This window comes from Neophocaena asiaeorientalis, unplaced genomic scaffold, assembly GCF_003031525.2.
Source record: "Neophocaena asiaeorientalis asiaeorientalis breed wild unplaced genomic scaffold, Neophocaena_asiaeorientalis_V1.1 scaffold30, whole genome shotgun sequence".
Taxonomy (NCBI): Eukaryota; Metazoa; Chordata; class Mammalia; order Artiodactyla; family Phocoenidae; genus Neophocaena; species Neophocaena asiaeorientalis.
In genome coordinates this window covers 17,571,984-17,594,457 of record NW_020174923.1, presented here as the reverse complement: position 1 = coordinate 17,594,457, position 22,474 = coordinate 17,571,984, and the positions used below count along the sequence as shown (strand labels likewise).

Here is a 22,474-nt window from a genome sequence, read left to right as displayed (position 1 = left end):
AATAAACCACATTTATAAATGAAAGATAATATTATTTTGTTCCCTTTTCTAAATGTACAATCCCATTACTTCAAACTTTGGTAGCCATTTTTAATAAACAATTTTTAGCTTTTTTCTTTATTAAAATATATTTCTCACAAAACATACTTTTAACTTTGTGTTCTTATCATGTTTACATTTGATCCTACTTTTAAATACCAGTGTTTCTTATGGAAGAATGTGGAGATTCCATGTATCAACTAACAAGTATAGTTGGGCAAATATTGATATAGTTGTTTGCTTCCTTATTCGCACAATATGAGATTTTTCACTTGTTAAATCATTCAAGAAATCAGTTGAAATTCTAAGTTAGGTTGTTCAATTCTCTATTAAGCCCCCACTGTACCTTTAACTTCACGATTATGATATTATACTGCATTGCATTACATTTATTTGTTACATTTGTGTCTATATTAGACATGAGCCTCTGGAGGGCAGAGGCTCTATCTTACTCATTCTTCAACTCTTTAAGACTTACTACAGATCTGCACATTCTAAGGATTCAATAACTGTGTGCAGAATAAAAAACATGAAAAGCAACAGAGAACACATAAATGCCTAGCAATTATTATCATTTAGGAGTTTATAGTCTAATGAGAGTTAAGAGACACATAAACACAAATTATACAAGGTAGAATATATAAAATGCCACAGGAGAGAAATATAAAGTGTAAGAAGAAATAAACGAGGAAATTATAGTATGAGACAGAAATTACAGTATTTTCTTTTCCCCTGGAGATCAATTACCAACTATCCTTAAAAATGTGGCCAAAGTTCTTACCACTCAACCTAGTCTCAAGTTTCTAGCGAATTTATACAAATTTATATTTATCATAAACATATAAGACCACTTCAAGTGCCCTAAGAAAAAATATCACATTCAAAGCTATCTCCAATTTTTGCAGCCAGAATAACTATTGTATATTTTAATTCTGCAGTACTTTATTTCTCACCACCATCACATTTCTCCAGGAGACAGAAGTAACCCACCGCACAGCACTGAAGTACATTATAGATAGCATACTGATTAAAAGCATAGGTTTTGGCAACATGATTCTACCACTTATGCTGTAAGATCCTGGGCAAAGTATTCCTTAGAATGTCCCTTTCCTCGTCTGTAAAGCAGGAATACCTACCGCAGAGAGGATTTAAATTAGATTATACATGTGCAAGCACTCTGTAAACAATAAATGCTAGCTATTATAAAGATTAATACTAAACCCAGTGAACAAAGGCTTGCTAGTAAGACACATGCATGAATTGACTGTACTTTATGCTTCGTAGTTGATTTATCATCCTTCATAACTATACTTTCCTTTCCAGTTCCATTGCTATCACTCTATTCTATGCCCTTATCAACTCATACCTAGACAGCTTTCTAAATAGTTTTACATCTTCATCTTCAGACATACTTTGGCTACACCAGTATTTAACTTCTACCACCAATGTCCTCATTGCTATAATGGAAAGAACAACAGATCACAAATCAGAGAATTGGGGACTGGGTTTCAGCACTTTGGAACCCTAAACCTAAATTTCTTCATCTGTAAAATGAATTTCAGATTAAATTAGCTTTAATATTTCTTCTTGCTATAAAACTCTATACCTCTCTTCTAATCAAAAACTGCCTTTGGCTTACAAAATAAAGTTCCAAATTGGAGCAGCATTAAAGCCCTCCACATTCAGTGTGGTAGTTAGGAGCATGGGTTTTGGAGTCAGAAAGACCAAGGTTTGTATTTTGATACTGTCATTTACTGGTAGCTTATTCTTGAGCAATTTGTCTCTAAGCCTCAGTTTCTTCCTCTGCAAAATGGGATTAACAATAATTATCTCATAGACTTGCTTTAAGAATTAAATGAGATATCTGTTAAGTGCCTAGGACATAAATAGTCAGTAATATTAGATTTGTGCCTATTTGAACCAATTTCCCATTACTGCCTTCTAGTTATGGTTTTCAGACTGCTCCTGGAGACCTAGAACCCTGCTTCAAACAAACAATTGTGGATTTTTTCCACCCTCTCTTTTATACATTAAGGTTCGACATTTAAAAAATATGTAATTTGAGAGGTTCTTCTGCTTTTAAAATGTATGAAATGCACTGCCCTACGGGCATTCTCTGCTCCAGCCAGCTAGGCCTACTCTTTGCCAACTGTAATCACTTTGTACACATCAGTTATCTCCTTTCTTCCGTAATACCTATTCCTCCCTCCTCAAGACTTCATTGCGAAGTCTTCCCTAGTCATTCACCCTTACAGAATTTATTCTTCAGCTTTCTTCCACTTATCTCCTAAAATAAATGGCAAACTCTATGAGAGTAAGGGCGGTATCTTATAATGTCATGTATATTCTTTATTATGGTCTCTTGAACATAGTATTTAATAAAAGTGCAACTAATTCCATTTAATTCTTCACCAGCGATTGCCTCTTTTAAAGTAATCTACCTTGATAATGTGCAAACTGCTTCTATAACTAGTTCACCCTTTTCTTAGAAAAAAAGTACTAGAACAATAAAATAGCCTTTTATACTTATCTGTTCTAAATCTTCATTAGTAAAATTTGCTACTTCCTTTCTGGTTATTTTGCTGTGAACTTAACATATATTTAATGTCTTCTGATTAAATAACGTCTTAACATATAGTTAATGTCTGTCTTTTTTTTTTTTTTTGCAGTATGTGGGCCTCTCACTGTTGTGGCCTCTCCCATTGCAGAGCACAGGCTCCGGACGCGCAGGCTCCGGACACGCAGGCTCAGCGGCCATGGCTCACGGGCCCAGCCGCTCCGCGGCATATGGGATCTTCCCGGACCGGGGCACGAACCCCTGTCCACTGCATCGGCAGGCGGACTCTCAACCACTGCGCCACCAGGGAAGCCCGTTAATGTCTGTCTTTAAATGTGACGATCCCTATGCTGAGAAACAAGTAGTCTATATGGCATCTGAATTCACCATTTCCCCTTCTCCATTCCCCCAATCCCTTTTCCTTTCTAGTCTAGCCCTAAAACCTAGACTTCTTACTACAGACTGACAATTCTGACGAATTTTGTTTACTAACTGGGTTCATCTCTTTTGTTTATATTAACTAAATTCCATTAAGATAGTCAGAGGTTGTATAGAATCTGTATCTTACTAAATTTGATACATGAATTATTAAAATTATGCTTACCTTTGGCAATGTATAAAGACTGCATAGCTCATTTAATTAGCAGGGAACAGAGGCCATTATAGCTACAGGTTCCTTCAGCTAGACCAGCAACAAGTATAACTAAGCCTTTCTGACAATCCATACTCTTTTGATTTGGGGGAACTACATGTCTGCTGTCCCCCTCAAACCTACTCTTATTTTCAGCTATCAGCTTTTTCTGAGAAGGGAAAAGATATAAATGTATTAGGTTGGCCAAAAAGTTCCTTGGCTTTTAAAGTAAAAATAAACGACAAATTTTTCATTTTCACCAAGAACTATATTGAACAACGTATTCACCCTTCTGTTCCGCTACCTTCTGCCATTTCCCAGGCAACTTCATAATTCCATCTTCCCAAAACTTTTTTTTTAATTAATTAATTTTTTATTTATCTTTGGCTGCATTGGGTCTCCACTGCTGCACACAGGCTCTCTCTAGCTGTGGCGAGCGGGGGGCCACTCCTTGTTGCGGTGCACGGGCTCTAGGCTTGCAGGCTTCAGCAGTTGTGGCACGCGGCTCAGTAGCTGTGGCTCACGGGCTCCAGAGCGCAGGCTCAGTAGCTGCAGCGCACAGGCCCAAGCCGCTCCACAGCACGTGGGATCTCCCCAGACCAGGGCCCGAACCCATGTCCCCCGCACAGGCAGGCGGATTCCCAACCACTGCACCACCAGGGAAACCCTTCCCAAAATGTTTTATCTTTTTGAGCAAAGAACTGTTCCAGGTGTCTTTTACAGTTTTCCAGGGAAATCAAATTTTTTCCATTAAGAGAATTTTGTAAAGACCAAAATAAATGGAAATCCGAAGGTGCAATGTCTGGTGAATAAGGCAGATGAATCAGAACTTCCCAGCCAAGCTGTAACAGTTTTTGCCTGGTCATGAAAGAAACACGTGGTCTTGTGTTATCCTGATGGAAGATTATGAGTTTTCTGTTGACCAATGCTGGACACTTTTCGTTGAGTGCTGCTTTCAGTTGGTTTAACTGGGAGCAGTAGTTGCTGGAATTAATTGTGTGGTTTTGCAGAAAGAGCTCATAATAGAGGACTCCCTTCCAATCCCACCATATACACAACATCACCTTCTCTGGATGAAGACCGGCCTTTGGTGTGGTTCGTGGTGGTTCATTTCCCTTGCCCCACAATCTCTTCCATCCCACATTATTGTACAGCCACTTTTCATCGCCTGTCACAGTTTGTTTTAAAAACGGTACATTTTCGTTACGTTTCAGTGGAGAATCGTATGTGGAAATATGGTCAATAACGTTTTTTTTGCTTAACTTATGTGGAACCCAAACATCAAAGCTATTAACATAACCAAGCTGCTGCAAATGATTTTCAATGCTTGATGTGGATATTTTGAGTATGTTGGCTATCTCCAGCATGGTATAATGTTGATTGTTCTCAATTAATGTCTCGATTTGATTGATATCAACTTCAACTGGTCTACCCAACCATGGAGCAGCGTCCAGCGAGAAATCTCCAGCACGAAACTTCACAAACCACTTCTGACACGTTTGATCAGTCACAGCACCTTCTCCATACACTGCACAGATCTTTTTTTGTGTTTCAGTTGCATTTCTACTTTTCTTGAAATAATAAAGCATAATATGCCAAAAATGTTGCTTTTTTTCCCATCTTCAATATTAAAATGGCTACACAAACATTCACCAATTTTGATAAGTTTTTTTTAAACGCACGCTGATATGACAGCTGTCACAATACAATCTAACAAAACTGTTTCAAATGAGGTTAAAGACAACTAAGCACTACTAGAGCCATCTTACGGAAAGAAATGAACAAACCTTTTGGCAAACCCAACAGAAACAGTGATTTCAAAGTTAGGCTTATATTCGAATGGCAGAGACTCAGTAGTTGTATGACCTTTCCAAAACTTCAGTTATAAAATGAGCATAGTAATATGTATTTCATTAAGTAGGACATGCAGAACATTTAGATTCTAGATTTGGCACATAATACTACTGAGTTAGGTGCTATTTCCTTTTCCCAAAGAAAAACAAATTTCAAAGGGAAACTAAGGTAGAAGGACAACTCAGCTTTTACAAAGATCCTATCCAGAAAATTTATCTATGTCATCAAAATATTAAAGGAAAGCTGTTTTCTCCTCAGCCAAAGAATGACTTTTCTTAGGAAGTTAGGTTTTAAAGATCAACGTTCTAATTTAACAATAAAGTCTAAATTGTAACCACATATTTCTATTGTATTGAATTCAAATCTAGTTTTTCTTCAGTCAAAAAATGTAGTAGAAGCATTGTTGGGGCTTAACTAATGCAGGGTTTACCCAACTACATTAACCATTTGTTCGCTAACTGAAACTAGAGTGGGAGGAGGGACACGTACATAAAACCAAAGAAACCAACTCTACTCTGCTTTGATTCTGCCTATTCTAAGTCTTTTTCAAAATAATTATTTTCTATATTTTTAAAAGTAATACAAGTATATCATATCAAATTTTAAAATACAGTAAAAAGCAACCCACGTTCCCTTCACAGTCTGCCTTAACAAAGATTTTTTTCTGCCTAGTCAAGCAAATAAAAAATAAATATATAGGCATACCCCACAGAATGTACCCTTTTAATATCTCACAGTGAAATGCTTCAGTTCGTCTTTCTTGACACATTTTCCAGCCAATGGTTTCATACTGTAAAATTTTTATCTTTCAATCTCAAAAATCTAATTCAACATTTTAAGGAAAAGACAAGTGAGAAATCTGGAGTAAATCCACATACAACTTGTAGGACTTCGGGAAAGCTGCTTAAGTATCAACAAAAGGTATGGACATGTTACTACATAGAAAGCAACTGTTAACAACCATAGTAATTATCTGGTAATCAGGAAGAAATGTTTAAGTATTTTATACCTTAATTTTTAAAAAAATTCATAAACAGCCAGCTATGTTTTAGAAATTGGTTAGGGATTGGGTTGATGTGTAAGCCATTTAAAATAATGGTAAATAGGTTCCCAAGTAGGGTTTTCATACAGAAGGTCTGATTTTCAGGAACAAAATAGTGATTTTTAAGCAGTAGGTATATATCTATCTGCCCACGTATACATGTATATGATATATATCATTTAACACAAGTGGTAGTTTACTATAATACACACTATTCTGCACCTTGCTTCTTTACTTAATGTATCTTGGAAATTGTTCTATACATATTGAGTACATACGAAACTAACTCAATCCTTTTAAAGCTGCATGGTTTCCCTTTACCCATTTTAGTATCCTATTTCTTCAAATCTAAAATGCCATTAGGGCTCCCCTGGTGGCACAGTGGTTAAGAATCCACCTACCAGTGCAGGGGACATGGGTTCGAGCCCTGGTCTGGGAAGATCCCACATGCCGCTAAGCAACTGGGCCCGTGTGCCACAACTACTGAACCTGTGCTCTAGAGCCCACGAGCCACAACTACTGAGCCCACGCACCACAACTACTGAAGCCCATGTGCCTAGAGCCCATGCTCCGCAACAAGAGAAGCCACCGCGGTGAGAAGCCCGCGCACCGCAACAAAGAATAGCACCCACTCGCCACAACTAGAGAAAGCCTGCGCGCAGCAGTGAAGACCCAATGCAGCCAAAAATAATTTTCAAAATTTAAATGCCATTAACTGTAAAACAGTTTTATGTGCCACTAAGAAAGAAATTTAAAAAGCTGCCAATTGTAACTATAATGCCATTAATAAGGTGTATCTGGGGCTTCCCTGGTGGCACAGTGGTTGAGAGTCCACCTGCTGATGCAGGGTACACGGGTTCGTACCCCGGTCTGGGAAGATCCCACATGCCGCGGAGCGGCTAGGCCCGTGAGCCATGGCCGCTGAGCCTGCGCGTCCAGAGCCTGTGCTCTGCAACGGGAGAGGCCACAACAGTGAGAGGCCCGCGTACAGCAAAAAAAAAAAATTAATAAGGTGTATCTGATTTTATCTTTATTAAAATATGAAAAACGGTCTTAGAATCAAGGAAATATGGTAGACTATTTCTAATCTATCACAGTGATATAATGAATAACTTCAATCATACATTATTTTGTGCATTTCATGAATAAGTTAAAGATAGATAGAAACAGAATTACTGGATCTAAGGATACATGTATTTTAATCTTTAATTGGATCTAAGGATACATGTATTTTAATCTTTAAGTAATTCAAATTGTTTTCCACAGTGGTTTTATCAGTTTATAGTTTCACTGGCTATAATGTAAGAACCTTTTCTCCAAAATCTGACCAGGCTACTCTTTTTTTTAAGCCTTATCCAAGCCAACAAGTGAAAAATGGTATCTCATAGTTTAATATGCATTATCTCTAATATGAAAAGGATTGAGAATATTTTCAAACACCTAAAGGTCATTTGCATTACTTTTCTGTAAACAGTGCTCATATCGTTTCTCCCTTTCTATTTAGGTTATAAGTCTTTTACAAACTGATGATAAATATATAAGGAAATCTGTCCTTTGTCTGTAATTAAATATTACAGATACTTCCCCCAGTTTGTTTTTTTCTTGTTGTTCTGGTTTTTTACCTTATTTATGATGAAATACAGTCAAATTTATCCTTTTTTTAAATGTCTTCTGGGTTTGGAGTTAAAGTTAGAAAAGTTTTCCTCATTCTAAGATTTTTTTTTTTTTTTTTTGCGGTATGCGGGCCTCTCACTGTTGTGGCCTCTCCCGTTGCAGAGCACAGGCTCCGGATACGCAGGCTCAGTGGCCATGGTTCACGGGCCTAGCCGCTCTGCGGCATGTGGGATCTTCCCGCACCGGGGCACGAACCCATGTCCCCTGCATCGGCAGGTGGACTCTCAACCACTGCGCCACCAGGGAAGCCCTAAGATTATTTTTAAAATAATAATTACCCCATTGTTCATCTTCATGATTTCATCTTTTACATTTAAATATTTTATTCATCTGGAATATATTTTGGGGTAAGGTATGACAGTGGGGATCCAATTTCTTTTTTCTGGGTTGCTATACAGTTGTCACAACACCATTGCTCAGTGACTGAGGCTCTTTTAGATGTTCTAACTAAGAGCTCAGAATTACTGAAACAAACACCAATATTAGGGGCTCAGGACCCTACAACATATACAGCATTAAAAGCACAGATCTGGGAGTCAGATATCTAGCTTATCATATTAAACTACTACTGTTACAAATTCTGGGAAATAGAGAGTAGCAAGACAGAGGCTTCTCTATTTCTGATTTTTATTATATTTAGGTTTTTGATGAAGACCTAAAGACGGATTATCTCAAATTCAGTTAAAATATCTAAATATACACTATACATCAGAGGTGTTAATAACAAGTAGCATTTATATAGTGTTTTACAGTTTGTATAAAGTGACTTCACTTAACGTTAATTTACTTTATCCTCATAATCACTCTGTGAGAACAGAGGCAGAGATTTTAATCCCCATTTATTGCTGAGAAAAATAATTCAGTTATGGCAACTTGTCCCTTAAAGTAAGTGGCAAAGCCAAACTCTAACCGAAATCTTACGTTTCCAAATGCTGCTCACACTGCCTCATACCCTACACCAAGTACTTTTAAACAAAAATAAAAGAGAATCCCTACTCTCAAGGAACTTGAAGCAATTTGTCAATTAAATATTCAATTGATCACATACTAAAAAATATAAAACATGGCCCCTGGCTTTAAAAAACCTTCAAAGGTATACAGTAAGTTTAAAAAGCAAGACTTGGGGGACTGGAAAATAAGCCTGAAGAGCAAGAACGATGTCTTATCTACTTTGCCCATGGCTTATGCTATTTACAACTGGTATAACTAGAATACATTATTAGCTCAGTAAATGTTGGTTGTCTGTTACTGACTGAACCCTCTAGACAGCGTGAAATATGAAATAATACCACACCTCATTCATTTTTCTCAGGTGCTGAACTTTTCTTTGTGACCAAAAAATCAGCCAAATCAGCAAACGGCTTAGACAATATAACAAAGGAAGTTCAGGCACCACTTCTGGGCTACACCTACTTACCTATTTCATGGCAAAATAAAGATTCTGAGCTACATTCCATTCCATTTCAAAGCTGCCGGAAGGTTACAAAACAATTTCAAGAACCAAATCCAGCTCAACAGCCACAAAATACAACTATCATTTGCTGTTGCTTTATTCCAAATTAAACACATCCTCTGCCTCTATAATAAAAAACTGTCCATAACATTTCTCATCAACAGGCCTTTTTTTTTTTTTTTTTTTGCGGTACGCAGGCCTCTCACTCTTGTGGCCTCTCCTGTTGCGGAGCACAGGCTCCGGACGCACAGACTCAGCGGCCATGGCTCACGGGCCCAGCCGCTCCGCGGCACGTGGGATCTTCCCAGACCGGGGCACGAACCTGTGTCCCCTGCATCGGCAGGTGGACTCTCAACCACTGCATCACCAGGGAAGCCCAGGCCTTTCTTTATGTTGTTTCCTTCAGACATCTTGTCAACATATCTTTTCTACAGGTCTTTTATTTTTTTAACACTAATAATCACTTACCTGACACACACACAAGTTCCTATTTTTTCTTAACTTTTGAAATATTTTAATAAATACTAGGGGAGAACAAAAGGTGAATAATAAGGGAAATTCAAGTACAAAATTAAACCCACTTTACAAAGTTTAATTTTCTATCGTACCACAGATAATTTTGCTTCAGAGTTAGCATGCCCTATTCTCCAACCTATCCAGTGACAAGCTATATACACTGTAGCCCCAGGGACTGGCACCCTTTGTGAAAATCTTGCATGGGTTGAAATAATTTTTAAACGTTAACAAAAAAATCCTAAAAAGATCAGGTTTAAATTTAGTGGATGGTTGCATGTTAAAAATGTTAGAGCCTTAAAATCAAATAAAAGGAACTAAAGGTTGACAATAAATGAGTAAATGCAAAGAACTTACAAAGCCATGAGCCTAGAAATTATTTGCAGTGACTGGTCTATACAATAGTAAGGAGGCATGATTTTCAGTGGAGCAACAGGGCTTTCTTCAGTGGTTATTTATAGAAAAGGTTTGGTACAATGAAAAAAATCGTCATGAATTACCTCAATATACCATAAAGGTGGCTGTATTCTAGATCAAATCATGTGGGTATTACAGAAAGAGCTATGTAAGAGAAACCAGCACAATACCTGCACAACGTTGAATGTGACACTAAAAAATAAAAGAGCCATTTACAAGACAATTAAAGTCACCCCTTAATACTGGCAATAAATAAGGTTCCATTCTTTTTGAAGGGTAAAGACTGTACTAGCTGTTCAAGGTAGATGGGCTTTTGCACAACAATGTGAATTTAGTAAACACTACTGAACTGTACACTTAAAAATGGTTAAGATGGCAATTTTATGTTATGTGGGTTTTGCCACAATTAAAAAGAAAAAAAAAGATGGGCTTCAAATTTCCCTGTTATTTTAAATAAATAACGGATTTATGAGTTACTGAGTGCTTATTATATTCCTATCACCATAGAGATGAAGGTGAAATATGGATAAAACCTAATTTCTCTTTTCAAGGAGCTCAAAGTTTAAAGAGAACCAAATTCAGAAGTGTTCTTAAAATGAAGCAATAATAATAATTTTCCATCACCCAAAAATAGGTGAGTATCCATTTACCTCACCTTTCTTTTTTTTTTTTTTTTTTAGATGTTGGCGGTAGGAGTTTATTAATTTATTTATTTTTGCTGTGTTGGGTCTTTGTTTCTGTGCGAGGGCTTTCTCCAGTTGCGGCAAGTGGGGGCCAGTCTTCATCGCGGTGCGCGGGCCTCTCACTATCGCGGCCTCTTGTTGCGGAGCACGGGCTCCAGACGCGCAGGCTCAGTAGTTGTGGCTCACGGGCCTAGTTGCTCCACGGCATGTGGGATCCTCCCAGACCAGGGCTCGAACCCGTGTCCCCTGCATTAGCAGGCAGATTCTCAACCACTGCGCCACCTGGGAAGCCCTACCTCACCTTTCTTAAACTCACCGTCTGTATGTCCCTCACTCTCTTTCCCTCTGCAGGTTCTAGTTGTACTTTAAAGTCTCTGATGCTTACAATGAAAAATTCTAGGATTCAAACAGATTTGCTAGCCCCTATGAAATGCCCCCCAGTTCTACTCCCTTGTGTCCCTGAACAAAGAGAGTAACAATCAGCAATGCTCCTGGGAATCTCTGAATAGGAAGAGAGGTTTCAAATAGTAGGGAAAGATCAAATCCAATCTTCAGACCTTATTCTGAACTATCGCCTCCATTCAATTCAACCCAACACCTAACTATGCAAACCACTGGGACTAATCCTATCAAGTAGTCATTTCTACTTTAGTCCTGATTACCTTTCTCTCTTCTGGACTCTTACAAAATCTATGGTCTATGCCATACTAATTGCTCTCAACTGTATTCTTTATATCGTGTGCAATAAGTTCTTACGCCACTGGAAAACAAGTTTAATGGTGATCAAATCTTTCTATCTGCCCAAAAGAATAGATGAATGCTTAGTAATAAATATTAATTTGAAATATATTTTTGAGCATTTCCTTTGTGTTACCACTGAATAGAATTTGTGGATGTAAAATATAAAAAGCAAAGGTTTTAAAAACTGAAACATCCTGCTTCATGCCCTGTCCTCTTGTGCCCCTTAATATACACATTTGAACTGATCAGACTTCCCATTCAAATTGTGGAAATTCATTTCCCAAATTCAAAGAATTAGTCAACAGTAGCGCCCCTCTCCCCAAAGATCCCTTTATACAACAAGACCCTCCATGACCAGAAGTAGAAGTGCAATGATTTCCATCATTTCTGAGGTAGTGTTCACATCTGCAAAGAACAAACAGTAGCCCTTGAATATGAGGGAGCTAAAAAGTGAATGGAGTTGGTTGGTTGGTTTCCAACTAGCAAGAACTCAGAAGCAGAAATGTTAGTATTTTGTTATCCAAATGGTTAGTATAGTTAAAAGAAAAAATAAATGCAATGGAAACTTTAAGCCATACCTTTCCCAGAGACTGATCTGAACTTGAGAAATGGCCTCTCAGAGAACCCTAAGAAGCCTCTGCTTCCATCTTATGTTTCATATAGGTTAATTTTTCTCTCTACTACTACATGGATTCTGATTACAGAAAAAGAACCAGGGCAATCACCAGCTTCAGGGAGAATTTGGGAGGGCAAAAATTAAACTCTGCTGTTGAATGGTTTTCTTTATAATACTGAAGCCACAATACAACATCACTAAATAATACAAAGAAAGCACACTCCAATACTATGTACTTCATTTACTTCACCCACCCATCACCTCCACCCACCCATCACCTCCACCAAAAGAAACTTAAAACAGGTTGAGCCACACACAGTATGTCTGATCTGAAAGTATCTGTGACACAGCAGCTTACTCTTGCAAATTATTAGCTTAATAGTGATTTAAAATATAGTCACAGGAAAAATAGACTATTCTGGGGAGTAAAAGGCAAGTGGGAAAACCCAAACACTTTTTAAAGAAAGACAACAAATATACTCAGGCATAAGATCTGCCATCAGAAACATTTTCTTTTTCTTTCTTTTTTTTTTTTGGTATATTTAAAAAACTTACCCTGAAGAGATTTTCCCAATCCCTGGCCCAGCTTCCACCCATGTTTCTGGAGTAAGCGATGTCCAATATTATCCTGACAGACAGAACAGAGAGACAAACCAAAAATATTCCAATAATATATTCTTCCCTTCCTAGTGATATTTAAACAGGTGATGAACAAGAGATAATTCTACATATATGCATGCAAAAAGGTGCTAATAATAGGGTAAATGTGCCCAATAAAGGGGGCATTAATGTAAAAAGAAATACTGGCTAGTATTTTATATGGGAAGAACATACAGGGTAAGGGTCCTTTCTGATGGTGTGCTGGGCAACTTTTGTACATAACACTTTTAAAAGGAGAAAAAAGGGAAGGGGAAAAGGGGAAGAATACACTTATGAAGTTTAAAACTAACATTAAAAAGCAAAAAATCAAGGTACTTATACAATCATATCCACCACCTAGACAGCACCACTTTATAAGTTTTTTAAAGAAAATCTACATTGTGTTTAGTTATTCTGCTTATGTGTCAGGCTTTCATGATACAAAGTAAGTTGTAAGTGTAAGACTGCCCCACCACTAGAAATGAAAACACAATCAGAGCAAAATCCAGGCTAGACTTGATTGGTTTTTTAATATATATATAAATATAAATATTTAACTAGCATGCAGCCAATATTAAACTGAAAAAAGTGAGGTTAGTAAAATAAGAAATTAAATTGATTAAACAGAAAAATAAAATGAGCTCAAGCACAGACTGAGTGATGCATTTCAACATGTAATCTAACAAAAATACTAAAATGTTAGAATGAAACAGGCCTAGCAGTAAGTTAACAGTAAAGAACCATTAGTGCATGTAGGGGAAAAAAACCAATATACATAATGTCTCATCTTCCTAGGAGCACAGTGGAAAAGATCTTTCAATGTAAACCACATGAAAAGACACCAGAAACAACAATTAAATGTCAGCTTTTGTGTAAGGGTTCAAGATCTTAGAAAACTCTGCAGACCTTTGTCCAATTCTTTGCTTTTTACAAATACTGCGAAGTACAGAGACAAAGCTAAAATAACCATTAACACTGTATGAGATAAAATGATGTTACTCATCCAAAAGAAAACATTTAAAAATTTTAAACAAAGTGTTCTGTATGCATTAAAATGTAATTTATAATATTAATTGGGTATCACCATTTGAAAATAATCTCGTATTTCCTGAAATCAAATTATTAAGTCAACTAAACCAATTAGTCTCTGAATTAGAATCAAATCTCATATTAAATTGCTTTTATCTTCCAGCTCCATATTCAACAGTAAAATGCTCTTTGGAGTTACAAAGGAAAGAAAAAAATTATTTCACTATTATATTCTCTGATAGTAAGTTACAAAAGGAAAATTAAGCCTCCCCAATGCTCTGTTTAAAAATTTTAAAAAAGGTCAACTTCCTTCTATGAGTTTATGACAGGATCCCAACTGGAAAACTGGGCTGAATTTCATTGATCAGAGGAACAAAGATCGGGATACTTTAAAAAAAAAACAAAAATGTGGCAAATGATAATGAGAAGTCTGTTTCTAAAACAAAACATGCAATTGTTTTAAACCTATATATACAAAATCATTACTGTGCACAAAAGGTCACTAGAGATTATTTTTTGCTAGCAACTGAGAGAATGAGAAAATGCGACGGCTATGTGTAATCCCAGTATAGAATGCCTAAGTATTTATAAATAACTTTATCGTTAAAAAAATTTTTGTAAGTCTTAATACAAGTAATGTTAGCAGAAAAGGAAGATAAAGAGGGCTTTATAATACTACTGTGGAAATAAACTTACCTGTACATAAAATCATTGTTTTACATCATCATAACTCCTACAACTGAATTAACTATGGGAAGGACAAGGATAGCAGAATGACTCTAAGATTATGTAGCTGACGGAAGTATTGTTTAATTTTTTAACAGACTAATTTTGTAACTATACTTGGCACAGATTTACGGTATTAAACCATGCTGACAAAAATTGTTGTCCCTTTTTTTAATTTAAGAAAACTCACTCTTTTGGCTAAGTGGAGATGAGACATTATGCTGTGTTATATTATGAATGCACTAAAATAAACAGACAGATGAAGCAGTATGCTATTTCCAAAAGCAGTGCAAGTGGAGTGAAAGCATTTCCATACGAACCTGGCTTTAAAAACTGGGCTGTCAAAAGAACAGTTAAATGTAACACAAAGTAAGAAACTGTCCAATCACTAACGGTCTTTTTTTTTTTGTCTTGTTTTCAATTCACTGCTTGCAATTAATGTATTTATTAAAGAAGAGTGAAAGCATAAGTAAATTCACGAGTCAAGACCAGCTGAGAGATTCAAGAGCAGCGTGTTGTGACTGGCAACAGTGAAAGGAGAAGCAAATGTTAAAGGGAGAAGGAGGAAAAAGAAAAATTTAGGGTTATACACATTAGCACCACTTTTACAAAACCACTCAAGATGGCTGTCACCTTCTCAAAAAAACTATTGATACAAAATGGCAGTGGCATTTCTCTTCTAAAACTTTAGGTGAAAACTGTTCTTTAATTAAATCTACTTCCCCAAGTATGCACAGGGGATGAACTGTCAGGGGTTATATTAAAATTATTAACATGCCACTCTGTGTCCTTGCAGTTATAACAAATGCAACAAAAATAATAGGCGTATCTCCCAGAAAGTCTTCCCCTCACCAACCTCCTAGATTAAGTGAATGACTAATACAGAAAATCTAAACCTTTCCTACCATTTCAGCCTATCTGCTTTTGGAGGAAAAAAGGCAGTTCTGTGACTCTGGAGAAATGACTAGTATTCATTATGGTCCTTTTTCTTACGAAAAAAAGAAAAAAGTTTTATAAACACTAGTCAAAACTCCAACAGGCTTAAGGATGATGGGTAACAAGAAAGGCACACCAAAATACCTTATAACAAAGTAGAACAAAGCAGACTTGTCTAATCTGAAGTGATCAAAATGTTCATTGAACTTTCACTGTGAAAGAGCAAGGGATTCAATGGCCAGCCTGTGAAAATCATTAATCTACTCTCTCTGGTTAGGTTGCCAATTCTTCCCGTGAATGTTATAACAGTAAACTGCAGTAAATAATTTGTAGTCCTAACAGGTAATCTAGACCTAACATGGGCAATGAGTACTATTTAACTTCTGAAATAGTAACAATTTACTATTTTGGTCACTGTAATAGTGACTAAAAAACTTTCAGTTTTTTATTTTTAAATAAAATATATAATTTGTGATTTAGTTATAATCTCATAGAAGCAAAAATAAATAATAGATTTTATTTTTTCTTTTTTAACACAGCCTGGTTTGTGACTAACAAAGGGGCATGTACAGTGACAGGCTGTTTATAATTTAAATGCACATGGAAGAAATGCAGGGAAATACACTATTAATAAAGCAACTGAACTTTGCCCAAGGGAAGTAGGCAAAAAGCTGGTTTTCCACATGATTCACAGAGCTCCCACAACCTATTTGTTTTTTTGTTTCAGGCCGTGTGGCATGGCCTGTGGGATCTTAGTTCCCCGACCAGGGATTGAACCCGGGCCCTCGGCAGTGAAAGTGCAGAGTCCTCATCACTGGACCGCCAAAGAATTCCTCCCACAACCTATTTGTTAGTCTCTGTGCTTGAGACTCCAAAAATGGTGGCAGTGCAGCATTTTCTTTGGCTAGGCATGAAGTTTTTCTTAATTTTGGTTAAACTATGAAGCTGACCTAAAAACTCAAACTTTTTTCACCTAGATTATCTAAATTGGCCTTTACATTTTTTTATATTTCTAAACTTAAATGTAAATTAAAGTGCCATATTTTAACCCTTTGTTCCTCTGTATTATATGTGTGAGAAAGAATATAATTTTTAAATGGGAACATCATTTATAGCAAGAAATGTATATTATAAACAACTACCAATATGCTGAAAACACAATACCAGCCAAAAAACAAAAACAAAAAACCAACTCATTATTGTTTCATCCATTCCTCGACATTTTTATGAATGAAATACCAAGCAGAAAACTTTCCCAGGAACTTTGCTCCATGAAGCTGTACACCACCAGAGTTACAATGATCATTTTGGCAACAGCACCACCAATCTGTATAATGGGAGCCTGCCAAAATACAGATTAAAATTTACTTCACCGTGTGGGGCTGATTCCACATTTTCAATAGGAAATAAAATATCATGTCTCAAGAGAAAACTATACTACAATTATGTCAGTGACTAGATGAATACTAATTCCACACTGAATTTTCTTTTAGTTGACAGCCACATTCAATTTATACCATTTAGCTCATTTTCAACAGTGACAAAAATGGCAAGTCTCTTGAGTGGATTGTAAGCTTTGCTGATTGTGTATTAAAGACTCTAAGCAAAAACCAAGTGCTACTAGGTGAACCCATGCAAACAACAAGTTGTAAAAATTCCCAAAACAAAAAAATCTATAGCTCACTACAGATGACACAATGAAGACTAGAGAGAAAAGCCATATAGTAATGCTACACCATTCAGCTCCAAGAAGCACATTATTTATAGTGCAGTCCACATATGGTCACTGCTAAATGTCAAATCAGCAGTCTTACGGAGTTACAGTTTGGAACTAGTGGAGTCCACAGATCTAAACAGATATGCAACATGACAAAACCCACTTATACATATACTTCTAAATCCCTAGATATGCAAAGGAAACATCAGCAACTGGAATTTGAAAACTTAACATAAATTTTTAAAACCTGCTCGGTTAACCTGACAACTATACAGACAGAATTTTAATCAGTCAGGTAGAGCAAAGACCAAGTAATGGCTGATGGGTAGTTTTACTTCCAGCTGCAACAATGACAACATATTTTAAGTCTATGGTGCAGGCATTTTAACTTTTGGATAGCTTATAATCACTCTCCCATCTGACTTCTCATCTTCTTTCTATGATAAAGATCATAAAGGACCATATATCCTAAATCACATCAACCACTTCTTGGATCTATGGTGGAATCCTAGACTGGCCTATGGTTTTAGATTAAGTTTTATTTGTTTTCTAAATATTTTATCTTTAAGTATATAGAGGTCATAATTATAGCTGGGACCTAAAAATCTCATAAAGCAATAACTTAAAATATAAGTTCTAAAAGTTTTTTGTAATGAGGGTAAAATATTAATACTTCCTACTTTCCTTTAATTCAGATAATCAAGTTGTCTGGCAATTCTTTAAAAATTTTCTTAGAACAGTGCTTTATTCTTGACCAGAAATTTCACTGAAAGATATCTGGTTGGCTGAAGTAAAGAAGGGAAAATAAAACTTTATAACAAAGATTATGAAATACTTTACAAATGCTGGATTCTGATGTGTTTTAAACATTTCCTGATTGAAACTGAAACACCTGTAATCATCTCAGGAACAAAGCTAAGCTTCAGAAGTTTACCAAAAGCATAATGCATTATCACATCTTTGTATCTCATTTCCCATCTTGCCGGTTTGCAACAAATTTACCCTATTACAAAACAAAAGGACCTTAATCCTATACTCACAATAACCCTTCACAAGGGCATATTCTTGGCACAAACCTGTGCAGAGACTTCCTTGGTTACCAGCTGCTGCAGATTACCTTTGTTAGAAAAAAAAATGACTAGACCTTTAGCTCCTGCAATGATCTGTAGACTCCCAAAGCTGCATATTTCCAGCCACTTTTGAGTTGCATGCTGTAGCAAAACAGTCAGCACCTCTCAATAGATATTGCTGCAGAGAAAGATTTTAATTCAGCAGAGACTCTTTCTGTGTGTTAGAAACAACGCCATTTCCCCCTAAAAACAAGATAGTTCAACAAGATAGCCAGCCAGCCAGACATATAACTAATATACACTTATTTCGTGAGCATTCCTAAGGTGATAGGGCACTTGGGGGTTACTACACTACCTATTTTGATGCCAATCATTTTAGGACTTTCTTTTAAAACTTTAAATTTATCCCCAAATGATTTGGTAACAGAAATAAAATCCCTCTCTTTTTGTCCCACTTCTATCTAACACCATGTCGGCTATGAAGCTCCTCTCCCCTACTACCTAAACTACCACATCACAAATAAAGCATATTTTAATGTGTTTCCGGAGTAAATTTTCATTGTAAGTATAATTTATTAACATACATCTCTGAACATGTAACTATTCATAAAAAAATAAATATCTAGTCTGAGTACTACATACCATTTGCTATTTTTAGTGGAGAAGATAATAACCATTTAATAAATAAGGCATATATCAATTCCACTCCTACTTGTTGAGATTACTCAGTCCGACTGAATTCTGATAGTGTTCTCCCTATGACATGTGCTGGAAAAATTCCTGGACAGTGTGAGAGGAAAAAGAGCACTAGTCCCACATGCCAAAGGAATGACTTTTCCAAAAATCTTTAAATGTAGCCCTAAAAGAAGGCTTTAAAAATGTTAAATATCATTTAATTTACTGCTTTTAAAAAAACTTTCTTGAGTATAATAATAATGACTACTAGGCTGCAAACTTAGTCTAGCTAAATTTCCTGCTACTGTTGAGTCAGAGTACCCACAGAATTATAGCTTGTATAATATTAACCAACCATGTACCTTGTAGAATATGGTACTTGGGCCTTTCTTCTAACAGCCATCTGTTCTTAAACTTTGACCCAAAGAAACATTTAAATAAAATGGAAAAATTAAATTATTCTTCAAGTACAAGGTATTGACCTAGCTAGCCTACAGATTTTATTGTAAAACTCTACCTTATGATAATTCCCAAGATGACATAGAACAAGGCAACAACTTCAGTGATTTTTAACTTAGCAAAGTGGGCTTGGCATTTTATCCTTAAATCAAAACAAGACTGGGCTTTCAGCACATCAGGTGTGAATTCTCCCTCTGCAGCATTATCACATGCGTCATCAATTACTGCCATGCCTAAGTCTAGCATCATGCCAGCACATTAAGACAGAGGTACTATATGCAGTGTTCACTGGACCAGAAGAACAGAAATAAGAAGGGGAGGTGGGGGAGAAAGAAACCCTAGAGAAGAAATTAAAAAAAGGCAGACCGTGCAATACAAACCAGATCATGGCTGCTTAGCTAATATGGGCCAACTGCTGTGGAAGAAAAATGTCGAACACCCCAAGTTGTGTAAATTTCTGTAAACATCTAAACACACACACAAACACACACAACACCAACCTAATTAGGAACATAAATATATGTTGATCCTTTACTATGGTACAGTTATGAAAATAAAAGCTAAAGTTAAAATATCTGCTCTCTAAATTGCCTTATTTTCCTGAGGGAGGAGGAGAAGCTAGTGTTTCTTAAAGGGAGAAGGGGGATGTCTTGACTGCTATAGAGATTCTTCTCTCTTTGATGATTTTTCATTCAAGTTAACCAATAACTTCCTGAAACCCTTATTAAATACGTACACTTAAGCACAAATATTAAATACTGACAATACTGACAAGTTTAGACATTTTAACAATGGGCTGTGTAATCTGAAAATAAAGGGCTTTTCAAAATAAAAATAATGTTCAAAAGTTAAGAGTCAGGAAAATAAATCTCCTTGTTCTATTGCTTTGCATCAATATTTAAAATTAAGTTGTGTGAAAAGATACAATCAACTTTTGACAAACACCAGACATCTCAAGCCACAGAAACCAAAATTACCATGTTTCACAAGAGTCTGGTAAATAAAACATATTAGTCCTTAACTGTTCCTAATGGAACATTTCACACATGATTGTGTTGCCCAGGAAAGGTGAAGCTTTTTAAAGGATCAAAATACATTTTACTCCTTTATTCAATTTACAAAAACACTAAACTTCAACTTGCTACCTTTAACAGGATATCAGTATGGGCCAAAAATGATATTTTTCCATCGAAATTCTAAATTGTCTCTAGATTTTTCACTGATTTCCCAACATATTAAATATTAGATTACAACCCAAATTCTATTTGATTACTGTCGGGCATGCAAGACCTCTAAACTGTACTATAAGTTATTAATAAGTTTAACTTCATTCACATCAAGTGTCACACGAACACTACCTATCTGTGACCCAAAATTAAGCACTGATCTTACCGATTCTATAGGCTTGTCAAGTGATGCTTGTTCAATTTCCAAATGTCCTTCTTCATACTGATCAAAGTGATTACCCTGAAAAAACAAGACAACAGTTATTTTTTCTGAAAGCAATAAATGCCAAAATTATTAGTAAAACTAATCAAACTAGGGGTTATTTTAACTTTTCATTCTTTTTCCGTAAACAATCAAACTATGCCACAAATTCAGACTTTCTTAAATTTATAAAAACAATCAGAAGTCTAGATCTAATAATGTGAACTCGTCTTCCTATGACGAACATTGAAACTGCTAACTAAAGCATTATCAAACATTTGGGCTATCAACTCTTTCACAGACTGTATTAGGAAGACTGCAGAATCTTAAAAACAGAGGGTTGTATTGTGTTTCACTTTTCCTAAACAATCTTGTGCTACAGAAAATAAACCCTAACGGCAGAATGCAAATAAAATCTGTATTACAATACTGTTCAATGTTGACAACATTGCTTTTAACTAAAACTGCTAAAACATTCAACTTTAAATCATCAAGTTCTAACTCCAAAGTTTCAAGGAATTCAGAAACAATCTCTTGACACAGTATCCCAAATACAGCTATTCCTCTAATGATCTGCCAAAAGAGATAAGCATGCCTGTATAATGCCATATTTGACCACAATCAAGCAAGCTGTCACTGCAATTAGAATAAGTCAAAACAGCTCAATTGAGGATAGGTGCAGACAACTAGGAAATTCTCTCTAATCCTAGTTTTCTCTGCTCTATGAGAAAGGAAGAGCCCACAATTTGGCTTTAAATCAGAGTATCAATTTTCCGGTTTCCTTCGTGTTACAAAGTAGAGGGCATGAGGATTTGTGAGTCCTGAACTGACCTAAGTCAAAAGACTAAAGACCTCAGTCTAGCCTAAATTTAATTCAGGTGTGGAGTGGTATGACAACTTGAATGTTAACCTAACCAAAAATTACTTTGCTTTTTCAAAGTAAAATTTCAGTTGAAAGAATAAAGCTTAATGATAGCAAGCTCCAACATATAGTTTGCCACACTGTATCACAAACATTAGGTTACTTGTTTCCCTCACCAGAATGTGAAGTCCCTAAGGAGAAGAATGGTGGTCTTATAGTGAAGAAAAAGTTCTGCAACTAGACAGTGGTGATAATGGTCGTACAACACTGTTAATGTATTTAATGCCACTGAACTGTGCACTTTAATATAATTAAAATGAAAATTTTTATGTTATGTGTATTTTACCACATTAAAAATAATAAAACTGTGTGGTAGAGTCTATCCAAAAAAAGAAAGGAGTAATAAGACAGGAGTGGGGTTTCCAAAGACAAAAAGCTAATCTTAAAAGTGGAATAGGATTTAAGAGCAGGTATCCCTTCCAAGAATGAGAAAAAGCAATCATCAACAAACACTAAAATGTGAAAAAATAGCTATGAATCTTGAAAGTCTGTTTTAATCTTCAATATTTTGTCCAACGATCTCTTTAAAACAACACCTGCCTCTTGGCATTTTAACTTCTATTCCAACATTTAAAAGTTTAACAGTTAAAAAAAAAAAAAAAAAAAGTTTAACAGTTACTTAAAAGGTGTTAATTGCAAAGTACAGCTAAATT

The 22,474-nt window shown here is 36.0% G+C and overlaps 1 protein-coding gene across 3 annotated transcripts in view; it reads right to left on the bottom strand.

The window, feature by feature from the left end:
* GPATCH8 (G-patch domain containing 8) overlaps positions 1 to 22,474 on the bottom strand; it is a 97,738-nt gene that overhangs the window by 52,561 nt on the left and 22,703 nt on the right. The window contains exons 2-3 of one of the 3 annotated variants that reach the window (XM_024760663.1): positions 20,864 to 20,938; positions 12,776 to 12,848 (exon numbers count right to left, since the gene is read on the bottom strand). In XM_024760663.1, the coding sequence (XP_024616431.1) occupies positions 12,776 to 12,848; positions 20,864 to 20,938 (148 nt within the window). Of the gene's footprint in view, positions 1 to 12,775; positions 12,849 to 20,863; positions 20,939 to 22,474 lie in introns of those variants that run through there. The other 2 variants (XM_024760665.1, XM_024760664.1) reach the window with 2 other exon arrangements.